This window comes from Nerophis lumbriciformis, linkage group LG11, assembly GCF_033978685.3.
Source record: "Nerophis lumbriciformis linkage group LG11, RoL_Nlum_v2.1, whole genome shotgun sequence".
Taxonomy (NCBI): domain Eukaryota; kingdom Metazoa; phylum Chordata; class Actinopteri; order Syngnathiformes; family Syngnathidae; genus Nerophis; species Nerophis lumbriciformis.
The window spans coordinates 41,066,771-41,080,827 of NC_084558.2; the positions used below are offsets into that span (position 1 = coordinate 41,066,771).

General features: G+C 39.9%; 1 protein-coding gene across 1 annotated transcript in view; it reads left to right on the top strand.

The window, feature by feature from the left end:
* The window catches only part of polr3a (polymerase (RNA) III (DNA directed) polypeptide A), a 55,657-nt gene that overhangs the window by 23,947 nt on the left and 17,653 nt on the right, over window positions 1-14,057 (top strand). Inside the window, exons 17-21 of the mRNA XM_061966592.2 lie at window positions 803-914; window positions 3,439-3,557; window positions 3,701-3,838; window positions 6,620-6,790; window positions 7,160-7,273. Of these exons, the coding sequence (XP_061822576.1) occupies window positions 803-914; window positions 3,439-3,557; window positions 3,701-3,838; window positions 6,620-6,790; window positions 7,160-7,273 (654 nt within the window). The remainder of the gene's footprint in view (window positions 1-802; window positions 915-3,438; window positions 3,558-3,700; window positions 3,839-6,619; window positions 6,791-7,159; window positions 7,274-14,057) is intronic.

Here is a 14,057-nt window from a genome sequence, read left to right on the forward strand (position 1 = left end):
AGTTGACATACTTTCCACAAAAGTCAATAGTTTCTTATAATTGTTCGTCCAAAGCTAATGAGGATTTTGGCGGCAGCATGTTAGAGGGCCGCTGGTCACGAACGCAAAATTGCCCTAAATTATTTTATACACTACTGTCACAAAATAAAAGTATGTTTTATTGTACGTTTGTAAGGTGGAGTTGTGTGTTTTTTTTCATCAGGAAAACTAACTTCAGAATAACTCAATTGCAGCTTCCACACACGTCTTAGGTACCAAACATGGCGTCTCTCGTTTAGTTGTCCATACTCTCTTTATACTCGACTCTGGCTCGCACAGGGCCTCATTGAAGCAAGAACTGCCATTGTTTTGACAGTCACTGTTCACCAATAGTAAATCATCGTTTTAATGAACTGGGGAGAATTTATTTGAATGTCAATGTTGTTGTTTTTTTATCAAGAGGATTGTCCCTGACATTCACGATAATTTAATAAAGCAGTGTTTTTTAATGTGGGCCACTTAAGAATGGAAGCACTGCATGACATAAACAATGTGGGAGTTGTCTAATGGGTGAGTGTGTACTTACTAACGTCCAGTAATCACACAGAAGCAGATATCCTTTTAATGTCAAGTTTATTCTGTTTATTTTGAGTATTTTCCTAATTAATCGCTGCTGACATGCATCAATTTTTAGTCCCGTTGAGGAAAACAAAGGAGTGTGTAGTGGAGAAGAAAGCAATAAAGCATGACTATTATTAAAGCATGACTACTATTATTTAAAGTTTGCTTTTTCCCTGTTTTTTGTGGGGGTTCTTTTTTTCAGGCCCTCATCCTCCGAGAGCTCTCGGTCATCCGAGACCGAGCCGGCAGCGCCTGCCTGAGGGAGCTGGACAAGAGCAACAGTCCCCTGATCATGGCTCTGTGCGGCTCTAAAGGCAAGTCCGTCTGGTGTACAACAAGTACTATACAATGCATGCGCAAGTTTTTGTCATTTTTTATTGTCCCCGTTGGTACCCATGATTTCTACAGAATGCGAAACGACAGCAAAAAGTAGCCGCTACGTAACCGCACGGCCATCCGCCATCCTGCAATCCCCACCCGCGTTCTGTTGCGGCTCCGTGCTGCGGAATAGCCCAGACTTTTACAAGATCTCGCGAATCCGTGCATAATCACATGATTAAGTAAACACCTCGGAATGTCTCAAGCTTTGCCGTACAACAACACCCACCCGGCGGGCGTGTCTCTGACGCCATTGGCTTGACTAGTGAAAAAGACGACAGTTTTGCCTTGCAGAACGACAACTCTACTTTTTTGTAGCAAGCAACAGCACAACAGTAACATCATTCCTGACAAGCTTTGCATACACATTAGGGATGTAACGGTAAATGGTTTAATGATAAACTGCGGTAAAATTCCAGATGGTTAGTAATATGGTTTAAATTTGTAATTATTGAAAATTTTATGCAACACTGTTAATTTCCGGTAGCGCCGGCATATGCTCACTAGCAAACATGGCGGAAAGGAACTCCACGCCCTTGCTCCGGAGATGTTCACTCTGAGTAAACGGAACCGATCGCTATTTCTCTTGTTTCACTGCCGCATGTTGAGTTTCAACATGCGTTTAGGAGCGCACTGCTGTTATTAGATGGCGTGGACATAATTGGAGACAGGCACATTTGTCCCACGCTAAAAGCATTTTCTCAATACAGCGTCCTTCACTCAGCTGCTGTGACAGAGTTAATCACGTGAAGAAACATGCAGCAAACATGTGTAGGGAACGTTGCTACAACTACTTTATAGAAGTCTTGCCGTTTGTTTACTGGGATGGTCACTAATCTGCTAACTTTGTCAGTGTTCCAATAACATCAATACTAGCTAAAATGTTTTGTCAGCTCATTGAATTGAACGCAGGCTGTGAAGTGTCAACATACCGAGTTGTCGATGAGGCGCGAAGATTGTGTATTAGATGTGCGAGGTATCACTCCTATTTTTTTTGGGCCAAACTGTTGCATTGAACCACAACTTTATCTTCATTAGCCAAACTGCTTTGTGTTTTATATATATATGAAAATGTAAACACCATTTTTTTTTAACATTACTTGTGTTTTGTTTTTTTCATTTCACAAAGTTATTACTTTAAAAAACATTCATGTGACATTTTGTTAATAATTAATGGTCTATAGTTAATTCCTAGGGAATGGGGGTGGGTGAGTGGGTGTAAGGAACAGTGTAACTCGGCCTGTCGCCATCACGTCTCCACCTCATCGCTGCCGCCACAGCTGGGGGGGGGGGGGTAGACTACAGACTCTGATTACATTGAACATATATTTATTAAAAAATAACCAAATAACAATATCTTATGATAAATATAATAAAAATATTTAGCATTACAAAATAACATCTGGTACAACAACACAAATATTCCATAACAGCATACAGCAAAGGGTGCAAAAAAGGCAGGCTTCGTCGCGTGAAGAGGCCTACTAATTTTTGGTTGTGTTTTTCGCTCCATTTGCTGAATGGCGATAGACGATATATATATCTCGATATTTATTCCGTAAAGTAAAAACAAAACACAAAACAGTCCTATTTACCTGAGATACTAATTATGTCATTATTATGACTTAGTAAGTCAATATCTTGACTTAGTAAAATACTAAAACAAAATAATGACTTACTAAGTCAAATTAGTGACTTACTGTAAGTAAGCGTTTGCAATAAGCGTTTGAAAAAAAGATTTAAATCTGGGGCCACATGCTGACATCGGCTCAACTCCATCCATCCATCCATCCCTTTTCTACCGCTTGTCCCTTTTGGGGTCAACTCATCATGCTTAATTTATTACAGCATTTGTGAAGCCTGTATTTGATTCTTTATTATGTAAATGTCATATTTTTAACAACATGTGATAGCAGGGACTCTGCCATTCAAAACTAGGCTGCTACATTACTAATGATTAATGTAACTGTAGCTGAAAAAATAGTACAATAGCAATAGGAGAGACTATTCATCCCTGAACACCATGGAGTTCATATAGGCTTTATGATGCAGTTACAGTATTATATAAACTATCAGAGACAGCTTCAGGAAACGCTTCACCTACTACTTTGAAAATAAACCCACTGCCGGTTCTTGGAAAAGGTTTCCATGGAGCTACAGTGGTGTTCAAAGAATTTTGCAGCTTTCAGAAAATACCATAATACTTATGGAGGGCACCCCATAACACACATTAAAGTCATTCAATGCTTTGTTAGGCCATGCTGTTATGTAAGAGAAATGTGGAGCTACATTTTTGCTTTGGAAAGTTGGAAACAAAATGAATGTTTGGATACTTTAATATTATTTGCATTGTATGTCTATGTTGGTCTTGTTGCAAAACACAGTGGAAGCAAAAGGATGTCTCCATTCTTCAGTGTTTGTCATTACTTTTCTTCTGATGTCTCTCTCTTGTACATGCAGGATCTTTTATTAATATATCACAGATGATTGCTTGTGTGGGACAGCAAGCCATAAGTGGCTCCCGAGTGCCTGATGGTTTTGAAAATCGCTCCCTGCCTCATTTTGAAAAGCATTCAAAAGTAAGAGTTCCTCCATGCCCATTTTTATGTTAAAATGTCTTGCTTTTGTGAACAAAATTGTGATGCTCAACCTGCATGGATCAAAATCTTCCTGGTGTTGTATCTTTATTCCTGCCTGGTGACGCTTGTTTGTATTTCTGCAGTTGCCTGCCGCTAAAGGCTTTGTAGCTGACAGCTTCTACTCGGGCCTGACGCCCACAGAGTTTTTCTTTCACACTATGGCTGGCCGTGAGGGACTGGTGGACACTGCTGTGAAAACTGCAGAGACCGGATACATGCAGGTAGTTTAGTGTTCCACAACTTTTAGGAATCTCGAGCAACTTTATTTCAATGTTCCTAAGCTAAAGATGATTAATTTGAGTATTAAAAGTAACACGAGTGAGTTTTTAGCATAGAATTAGCAAATACATGAGATATAGCCACATGGGTTTTATGCCAATACCATGTTCCATACATTCCACGGATTCAACAAAACATTTTTTTATTTTAAAAAATAATTAACATCAGAAAAATAATTTAGGTAACAGAACTGTGCTGATATTGTCTCTTCACTCCAGGCATAGTTAAAATACCAAATATAATTTTTTTTCCAGACCATAAGTTGCACTTAAAATCCTTTCCTCTTTCTCAAAAATCGACATTGTACCTAACAACCTGGTGCGCCAAATAGAAGTATTAATTCTGGTTGTGTTTACCGATCTCAAAGTATCGTATTTTCCGGGCTATAGAGCGCACCGGGATATAAGCCGCCCCCACTAAATATTAGAAGACAAATATTTTTCCATATATTAGCCGCACCAGACTATAAGCCACAGATATATATGCTGCGAAATTAGATATTTACACAGTAAGATTCTGTAAACGTTTATTCCGCATTAATTGTTTCCAAACGGTGTCTGTAATACGGCAGTAAAACGTATGGTCAAACAAAACAGAAGTCATCGTCATGGACCCACTAGCAGTGGAAGCTAGCTCTCCAATCAGCTAAACAGACTGAATAACTCCACGGTGACGTCTTGGTGAAGTTACTGAGGAATTTGCGCAACTGAAACGATACAAAAAGAATGCCGTTGTAAGTTAGTAATACTAACACAAACACTCGTAATATTAGCTAATGCTAACGACACAAGAGTCATTACATTACGATAGCATGTAGAAATATGCAAGAAAACACTCCTACAGACATCACACATGGGACAGTTTAGTATCAACAGTTTTGAATACACTGTCAAACTTCCATTGTGTTTGGAGTGATGAATGAAGAATTCATACGAGTAGCAACGCTACGGACGATTAGAAGACGGAACGGCACTCTACTTCCGGTTGTTGAAAGCACTAAATGGAAGGCCATGCAGCACCTGCAGTGAGTGAATTATTTTCAAAAAATGGCACCATAGCACAAACAATAAAACACCCCCTTCGTGGTTCGGCTTGTTTTTTAAATTTATTTTAATAATTTTTATTATGGCCGTCAGCAAAGACAAATTAGCTGCCCCATCTTTTAAGCCGCAGGTAGTGTAGGAAAGAAGTAGCGGCTTATAGTCCGGAATTTACAGTAATGTTACTTGGTACATGGTGTAATAAGTGTGACCAGTAGATGGCAGTCACACATAAGAGATATATGTGGATTGCAAGTTGGCGCCTGTTCAAGAAATTACGCTAGCAAGCAATCGCAAAAATTTGATGTTTCATTGAGAATGTCGAACATTACACACGGCGCTCAAAAATCTGCCAAAATGTTTTGTTACCTCTTTGCATTTGCGCATTACGGCTACCGTAGTCAGATATACTGTGCTTCTACATATGGGTACTGTTATGGAAGAACCCCAAAATGGCACCTATTTTGGCAAATTTATGCACAACCAACTTTTCTTACTCATTGGTACCTGCTGGTTCAAGTCAGTCAAAAAAATGTGGTTTAAACAAGGACATCTTATGGAATTTCAGGCAAATTGATGCAATTTAAATATTTTCTGTTACTAAACACATTGTTAAAAAAGTTGTTTGTTGTAAGTTAATCTACATTTCAATGTTGTTTTATTTAATATTAAATATGATGCCGTTTTATGCAGAGGTGTACTTATAACAATTTATAGACAAATTATACTATTTATAGTTGTGGCATAGAGTGGGGGCACAAAATATTAAATTTTTCCTGGGGTTGGGGGCGCAACAGAAAACATTTTGAGAAACACTGTGTTTGGCTAACAGGACAGAGTTAAAACACAGAAACACGAGTAAAGTGGGATTTCTCGCTAAACGAAACAACAATAACAATGCTATAAGATTAAAATTATTTCTAGAAACGTTATTGTCATACCAGCACACATGGGATGGCATGAACTTGAGCACCCTCGGTCAGTGATTCTCAATTTGTGGTACACGGTCTCTATCTCGTGGTATGCCAAAGAATCACTTTATTAAAGTGCAGCGAGTTTTTTTCGATATTCAAGCACAGTGTTACTGATCAAACTATGTGTCACGTTACAGTGGCCAAGTATATTAAATATATTTGTTTAATAAAACCGCCACCTTGTTTTTAATGGATACTTAGGCCTACTATGCTACTGTGTTTTATGTTGGTTATAATGGTGGTACATGGAGAGCCATGATATTTTGAGTTGATACTTGGTGAAAAATGTTTGAGAACCACTGCCCTAGATCCTCGATTAAGCCCAGTGAGTGCCACAAAAACGTTTATTTAGATTGATTATACAAAGTATGTTAATCTAAATTATAAATAAAAAAAAATTAAATAGATTGTGATCCTGTAGTAAAAACAATGAAACCAAAACAAAGCCCAGTTCAGCAAAGTTGGGACACATTTATGGTAAAGTAGCGGTAAACATTTTAGGAACCCGGTAATGGTTGACTTTCCCCCCTGTTTTAAATTTTATTTATTTAGAAAATATAGCATGCATATTATCATGCATTCATACATTTCATTTCAAATTCAAAGAGAGGTGGCCCACTAACTATTTCAAGCTGGCACTCTAGCAAAGGCCAATCAAAATTAAAGTGCAAGATTTCTTCGTTAAATAATCATATTCATTTGCTGACAGAGGCGTCTGGTGAAGTCGCTGGAGGATCTGTGCTCGCAGTACGACCTCACGGTACGAAGCTCCACAGGTGACATCATCCAGTTCATTTATGGCGGCGACGGCCTGGACCCCGCCGCCATGGAAGGCAAGGACGAGCCGCTGGAGTTCAAGAGGGTCCTGGACAATATTCGGGTGAGGGACACTTGGATATAGTTTTGCTGTTAGAAGTAGTGCCGTGGTCGGGGATGACTCAACAGTCTGTCGCCAGCGTACAAAGCCTCGCATTCATTCTTTTTGGCTTTGTCACACTCCATTAAAGACAAGATGGGCTCTGCTTGTACACCATTACGTTTAATAGAGCACAACTCCTTCACAGTCACACATCAAGGAGCTTCTAATGGGAATGAAAGAAGGTAAGTTAAAGGTGAAATAGAAACAGGAGTCCATGAATGTGTCCATAAAGTGTTGTTGTGGATTGAAAGGCCCGTGTGAGCATGACACACACACACACTCGCCACTAGTTTTCCATTAATACCTTTTGGATCTTCTCTATTCCCGCAGGCAGTTTACACTTGCCCGAACGAGCCGGCGCTCAGCCAGAGCGAGCTGGTTCTCACGTCAGACGACATCATGAAGAAAGCCGACTTCATGTGTTGCAGAGACAGCTTCTTGGAGGTACATGCATCTATGACATGCTATCCATTACTGATAAGTAATAAGACTATTACTCAACAGGAGTACTACTCACTCATGGGAAATAACTTGTTAAGATTGCTCCACTTAGAGAGAAATTATATTTCTGCTTTGCCTTTGACCTACTTTGTCTTGTTTGGACTATTTGTCCTGGAGGAAAACAGATAGAAATACAGAAACTATGGGGCAGACTTCTTTGAAGTGAAATTTTAGGCTTTTGATCTGCACTTTTCACCTATAAATGTGACAGCTCTTGCAGTCAATCCTGGGAAATGAAGGGAAATGTCAAACGCTAATGCCTTTGTTTGTTCCGGACAAAATTTAATGGATTCTTTCTTTCTTCTATTTGAAGCCATACTAAGGCTGGGCGATTAATGGAAAAATGATCTAAACTGACATTTAGCGCTTTCAACTGACGGAAAACTTCCGTGTTGATGTATTTAGATTTTTCTCGTTTTGTTAATGTCTTTCTCCTAATACACCATCTATTATGTCCGAGTGACAGAAGAAAGAAACACTTCAGTTCATAAAGTCGATTCTTTTATTTACACTACAGGTGGACGTCATTTAGCCTATTGCTTAACACATTTTTGACATCTCTTCATTTCCAGCGTTATAGACACCACCCCCACTCCGCTGTGCATTCCTGCAGGCTACGGCTGCTTGATTACGACAAAATTCATAACATCTCCCCTTTTACAACGAATGTTCCTGAACAAATAATGTAAATTATTCAAAACCTTTACCATGGGGTGACATGTCACATTTTTTTCACATAACACACCCATCAAGGTGACTTGGTGATGAGGCTAGACTGCCTCATTCCCTTGATTGATTTCAAAGGGATTATTTTGAAGTGAAAATGGAACCTTCACTAAACTATTCTAAAGGTTTGGACGCTGAGGAGGTCGTCATTCCCTAATAGGGTACCTACGCTCACATGGCGCCTCAGTCACTACATTTCCTGTTGAAAAAATGTTCTTGGGTTTTAACGACACAGGTATCTCAGCTGCCTCCACAGGTCCATCTGTGGTGGGGCCTGCTGGGTCCACTGTTGAATATTGTGACTCATTGTTAGTAGGAATGGCCACATTCAGTTCTTTGGTCAAGTCCTGGGAAGGCCCCACAGCTTAATTAAGAGCTGATCCACATGCCTGCATCATATCATATCTCCTGTATGGACAGTGATGGTCAAGTCTGAGGAATGACAGGCGCTGGAACCCATTTAGGTGCAACAGTTTAATTCCTGCTGGAATTTATTTAGGTGCACTAGTTTAATTTCTGGCCCAGACAGTCACTCCTGGCTTGAAAACTTGGGCCTTGGCTTGCCATTCTCTGCGTTGTACTTGTTTTTCCTGTTGGCTGCGCACAATGTCACGTATGCTGGATGGTCTTAACAGGCCCAAGGTTGTGTGCAGGTCTCGTTGAACCTATGTCTTGCAGGAGATGACCGTGTGGTGCTGTGTGGCGTGTTTCTTTAGATCTTCAAGAAATGATGCCGTTTTTGATGTAGTCCCTTCTCCTTTGGATGCTGTCAGAGCTTTTTTGAGGGTCTGCACAAATCTTTTGGCTAGACCATTTGGGACCGGGTGATAATAGGCAGTTGTGATATGTTGCACTCTATTAGCATGCAGAAAAGAAACCATCTCCTTAGACAAAAAACTGGGGTCCATTATCTGAAACTAGTTGGCATAGGAAATCCAAACCGAACAAACCTCTCTCCAAGCTTTTCAATGGTCTTCCCAGCAGTGGTCGATATCATTATGGCAACCTTAGGCCATTTGCTGTGTGTTTCAATTGCCACCAAGCGCATTCAGTCTTTCAGGAAACAAATCATCGATTACAGGAAGTGGGTATTGCTCGGACATGAGGGCAGAATTCATGGTTAAATTGAAGTCACCACAGGGTAGGTTCCACCATTTTTCTTTTGCACAGGAGCAATGGGAGTGCCGCAGTCACTCGTCAACATAGGTTCCAAGACACCATTATTCAACCAAAGCTTTTAAATCAGCTTCCACTTTTGGTCTGACAACATACAATACTCGTTTAGCCCTAAAACACTGGTTTAGTATCAGGCTTGACACAAAGGTTGAGGGTAATATTCTTCACGCAATCCAGTTCATCACGAAAAACATCTCCATGCTTCTTCAGTAACATTTGCCAGGTCAGATGCCACGTCTTCAGCCACCCTCGGCCCATAATGGCAGCATAGTCTTCTTTAGTGATGTAGAACTTTGACAGTTCTGTTGTTGCACTGCACCAGTATGTCCATCATGCCTTTCATGTGCGCTGGGTGACCAGTGTATGCTCTAAAAACAGTGTTCGACGGCGACGGACATAAGGAAACGGGTCTTAAGAACCTGCGGTACTTTGCATAAGACAGCAATGATGCCTTAGATCCTGTGTCTATTTGTATATACTTTGAAAGACTGCTTGCAGGACATAAAAGAGTGGATGTCACAAAGCTTCCTGCAGCTCAATGACACCAAGAGTGAAATTCTTCTGTTCGGCAACTCCACCTCGGTCAGTCAGATCAGAAAGAATTTTGGAAGTTTGGCCACTCTTGGAAAAACCCCATGTCAAAAACCTTGGGGTCATATTTGACCCAGACCTCAAGTTTGACAGGCAAGTGAAATCTGTGGTGAAATCCTGTTTTTTCCAACTGCGCACAATAGCCAAGATCAAGTCTTTCCTCTCCCCCAGTGACCTACGGAGGGTCGTGTTGATGCTCATCTTCTCTCGACTGGACTATTGCAATGCCCTCTATGCTGGGGTCACCGACAAGACCATCCATAGCATGTAGCTAGTACAAAATGCAGCTGCCAGGCACGAAAATGAGGGAACACATTTCTCCCATCCTCTCCTCAAGCGCAGAGTGAAATTTAAGATAGTCACGTATGTCTTCAAAGCGCTCAATGGTCTCGACCCAGCTTACATCAAAGATCTCCTGGATCAACCTACCAGCTCCAGGCTTAGTTGTTGCCTTAGATCTGACAACCAGATGACCCCCAGATGACGATCAAACCTAGTGACAAAGGGAGACCGTGCTTTCTCAGTGATGGCACCTAGGCTATGGAATAAGCTCCCTCTGAATATCAAGTCCGCCACCACTCTGGACTCTTTTAGAGCACAGCATAAAACTCACCTCTTTACCGCAGATGACTTGATTTATGTGTTCATTGTGAGTCTTAAATGTTTAGTTTGGATTCCTTTGTGTGTCTCAGTCTTTGTTTCTGTTTTTTTGTTTCTCTACTCGGGCTGCGCCCCGGGCTGATGTAACAGTTGGTTGGGGGGCGCATAATAAATGAAAATAACATAACATAACATAGTCAATTAATGTCCTTCTAAGTGGACTTTGGTCCAAAAGCCATGTGAGGCTTCTCCTACAGTCAGGACATGTATAGTACTTACTGCAGCAAACATGTCTTCTTCTGAAGTATAACTGCTGCTCTCTTTTGTACATTTAACGGGGCGCATGTTCTGTTTTAGTTTGTATTGTGTTTTTTTTTTCTATTGACAGTACTGGGCCCTTCTTCATTGTCTTTTTTTACTTTCGCACGCTCCCTCTACATGACCTCGTCGACCACATTTACGGCAATCCAGATTCTTATCCAGCATGAAGAAGCCAGATGACCAGTTTTACCACAGCGAAAACATGCCCCTTGAACATTTTGATTAGTGCTGCTACTTCTACACACGATGTGAACATGCATTTGTTGGGCTTCTTTGGAGACCGTTTCCATGGATTCGCTCATGATAATGGCCATTTCAAGAGTCAAGTCTTTTGAGCTGCTTCATTTTCAAACCACACACAAGCCGGTCCCTTAACACACTGGCCCCCAACCACCGGTCCGCGGACCGATTGGTACCGGGCCGCAAAAGAAAAAAAAAAAAAAAAATTTTTTTTTTTAATTTTTAATTTTTATTAAATCAACATAAAAACACAATGCATACACTATATATCAATGTATATCAATACAGTCTGCAGGGATACAGTCCGTAAGCACACATGATTGTATTTCTTTATTAAAAAAAAAAAAATCCTAATTTTAGCATGTAGCTCTCCACTCCATGAGGGAAGAAAAACAATTAAAAAAGTATAACCAAGTATCGAGCCATAGGTCCTCATCAACACTTATGTCTGTGTGACAAGACAGAACCACTTCAGTTCATTAAGTCGACTCTTATTATACAGGGCAGGTGCACATCATTTAGCTGGTTGTTAAACACATTTTTGACGTCACTACACTTTCTGCTTTATTGAGTGTTGAAAGGAGCTCGTTATAAGAGTGTCGCCTTTTGTTAAATAAATGAAGACAAGCTGGCAATTTGTCTGAGCCTCCATTCTTGGTACATTACAGTATGTTTTGGTCGGTGTCTACTGCTTCCATTGACATTCAGGAACACTCGGAAGTGAAATACTGTGCGACAAAGAAACAAAAATGGCAGTGGCTTTGCTGCGTTTTGCTAGCAAGTGTCCTTAACATCTTTGCATGTTTAAATACTTGTGTGTTTAACGTGTTTATATCATTATGTAGGATAGGTAAATATCGTGTCGTGATTTTGTTTTGAATGAACACATGCGTGTTTCGTAATTGTTCGCTCTGGCTAGTTTAAAACTTTTTCAACATATCGCATAATGATGTTTCAGTTGGTTGTGGGAATAAAGAATTTGTGCAGGTTTTCCACTGGGCATTTAAAAGCATTAAACGTCATTACATGGATTTTGCGAAAAGTAAAAAAAATTCTTAAAGCCCCACTTAAGAATTTTCAGTTTGGTTGATTTTCACGGCAAAAGCAGTAATGTTTTGCCAGAAAAAGACCATTTCCTATGAGGACTAGTGCATATAGCGTCAAACTGACATGATGTCTGCTGTAATATCGGCACAGATTACAAATGTTACGTCTCTAATGGCTATGCTGATGTTTAATAACAGGCATTATCAATAAATTATTTTAGATTGCGCTACAAACATGACGCTACTACCAAGAATGTATCAAGGCGGATGCAGGTCCGAAGCAAAGAAACACCGGCGGGAGAGGTTTTTTCAAAGAAGTAGTGTGGAACTGCGAACTATCAGGCTTTATTCCTACTACGCCAATTTCAGATAGCTAACATTAGCATTAGCATTTTCATTTGAGCATCGGAAGTTACTTATGAGTTTATCAGGAACAGAACAAAGGCAGCATCGACTGAGGATTCCTTCTGTTGATGTTGATGTTAGTCCTTAATTGTCCTTTTATCTGGGTAGGATGCGCTTTTCTTTTTTGTCTAATCAGACAAAACCTTTCTTTTCTTTGATTGTTTTGTAGCTTCGGCGATGATAGTAGTAATTGCACATAGGCGTTCTTCGTCTTCTTTTAGTTTTCTGGCGGCATGCAGGCAATGTATCATCCCAAAAGGAATTCATTACAAGCAAAAAGATCAGGGGAAAGCACTTTGCAGTCTTTACGATGAGAAAATTATAAAGTATGTTGGCAAAGGTTGGTTGTCATTGAAACAGCATTGCGAGGGAAGCAAACATGCAGAGAAAAAAAGATTGAGAAAAGAAAGCTACAAACTGCCTGGTGAGTCATTTTCAAAAGACTGTATATCTGTGTTGGCCTGTGATGAGGTGGCGACTTGTCCAGGGTGTACTATGCCTTCCGCTCGTATGCAGCTGAGATAGGCTCCAGCACCCCTGTGACCCCGAACGGGACAAGCGATAGAAAATGGATGGATGGATGGACTACTCTTAGTGATAATATGGCACATTGCTGTTGACCAGTAGATATTATGTCTCATGATTTTAATCATTATTTAAAATACTAAACCCACTAACTTGTACTATCTCTAGTGCTGTATGGCCAACGTTGCCTAAAAAGCACTATAAAGTATAATCATGAATTACATGTAATAAAAGCTGCATGTTATAATTAAACAGACTTGTAGCAGACACCGTGAATGCAATCTTGCATCCATGACTTCAACAAAATACTTATCAAAATTACAAACAAAATTACTTATACATGTTTCTTTATTCTGAAATGTATTTGGAACTTCAAATTGATTTTTTTCGTACATGAAAACACTAGCTTATGGCTATTTTCTTTAAATTGCATTGTTACAGAATTTTTATGTAGGAAATGCCTTTTAAACGATCTTGAAAATTGTAAAACCTCCTCACCTTCAGGGGGCAGTGCCTGAACCCCCAAACGGGCCCTGACCCCCAGTTAATATTCCACTGGGATCCCTGATTCATAAAGTAAAATAAAACATGACATGTTTTGTATTTAGGAATGAAGTTGATTGAGATATTTGATCTAAAAAAGTTGAAAAAGGTATGAATATAACATTGTTTTTAATATTCTTAACTCATGAGGACTTTTTTATTCTGGTGCTACTCTATTGCTGTGAATGATGTATGCCTTAAAGGGTTTTTAATAGTTTGTCTGAGGTCTGGCAGGCCATGGGTTGATGATTCACAGAGTGCTCAGAAAAAGCACTTAGACGAATCATCTTTTCAAGAACTCATGAGTTGAAAAGTAGCAAGCGGCTGAATAAAACATGTCAGCATGGTCTCACATGACTCTGAGACCATGCTGCCACAGGTGCAACATCTCTATTTGAGGAAATACAATCATTCAGTTTGTGTGTGCATTCCTGCTAGTTCCGTTTTATTTGCTTAATTGTAACAGTATAGTGGAAATTTAGTCAACAAAAGAAAGAGGGAAATTATTTAGACACTTTTTTCAGAACAGACAAAAGCTGGCTAGACTGTAATGT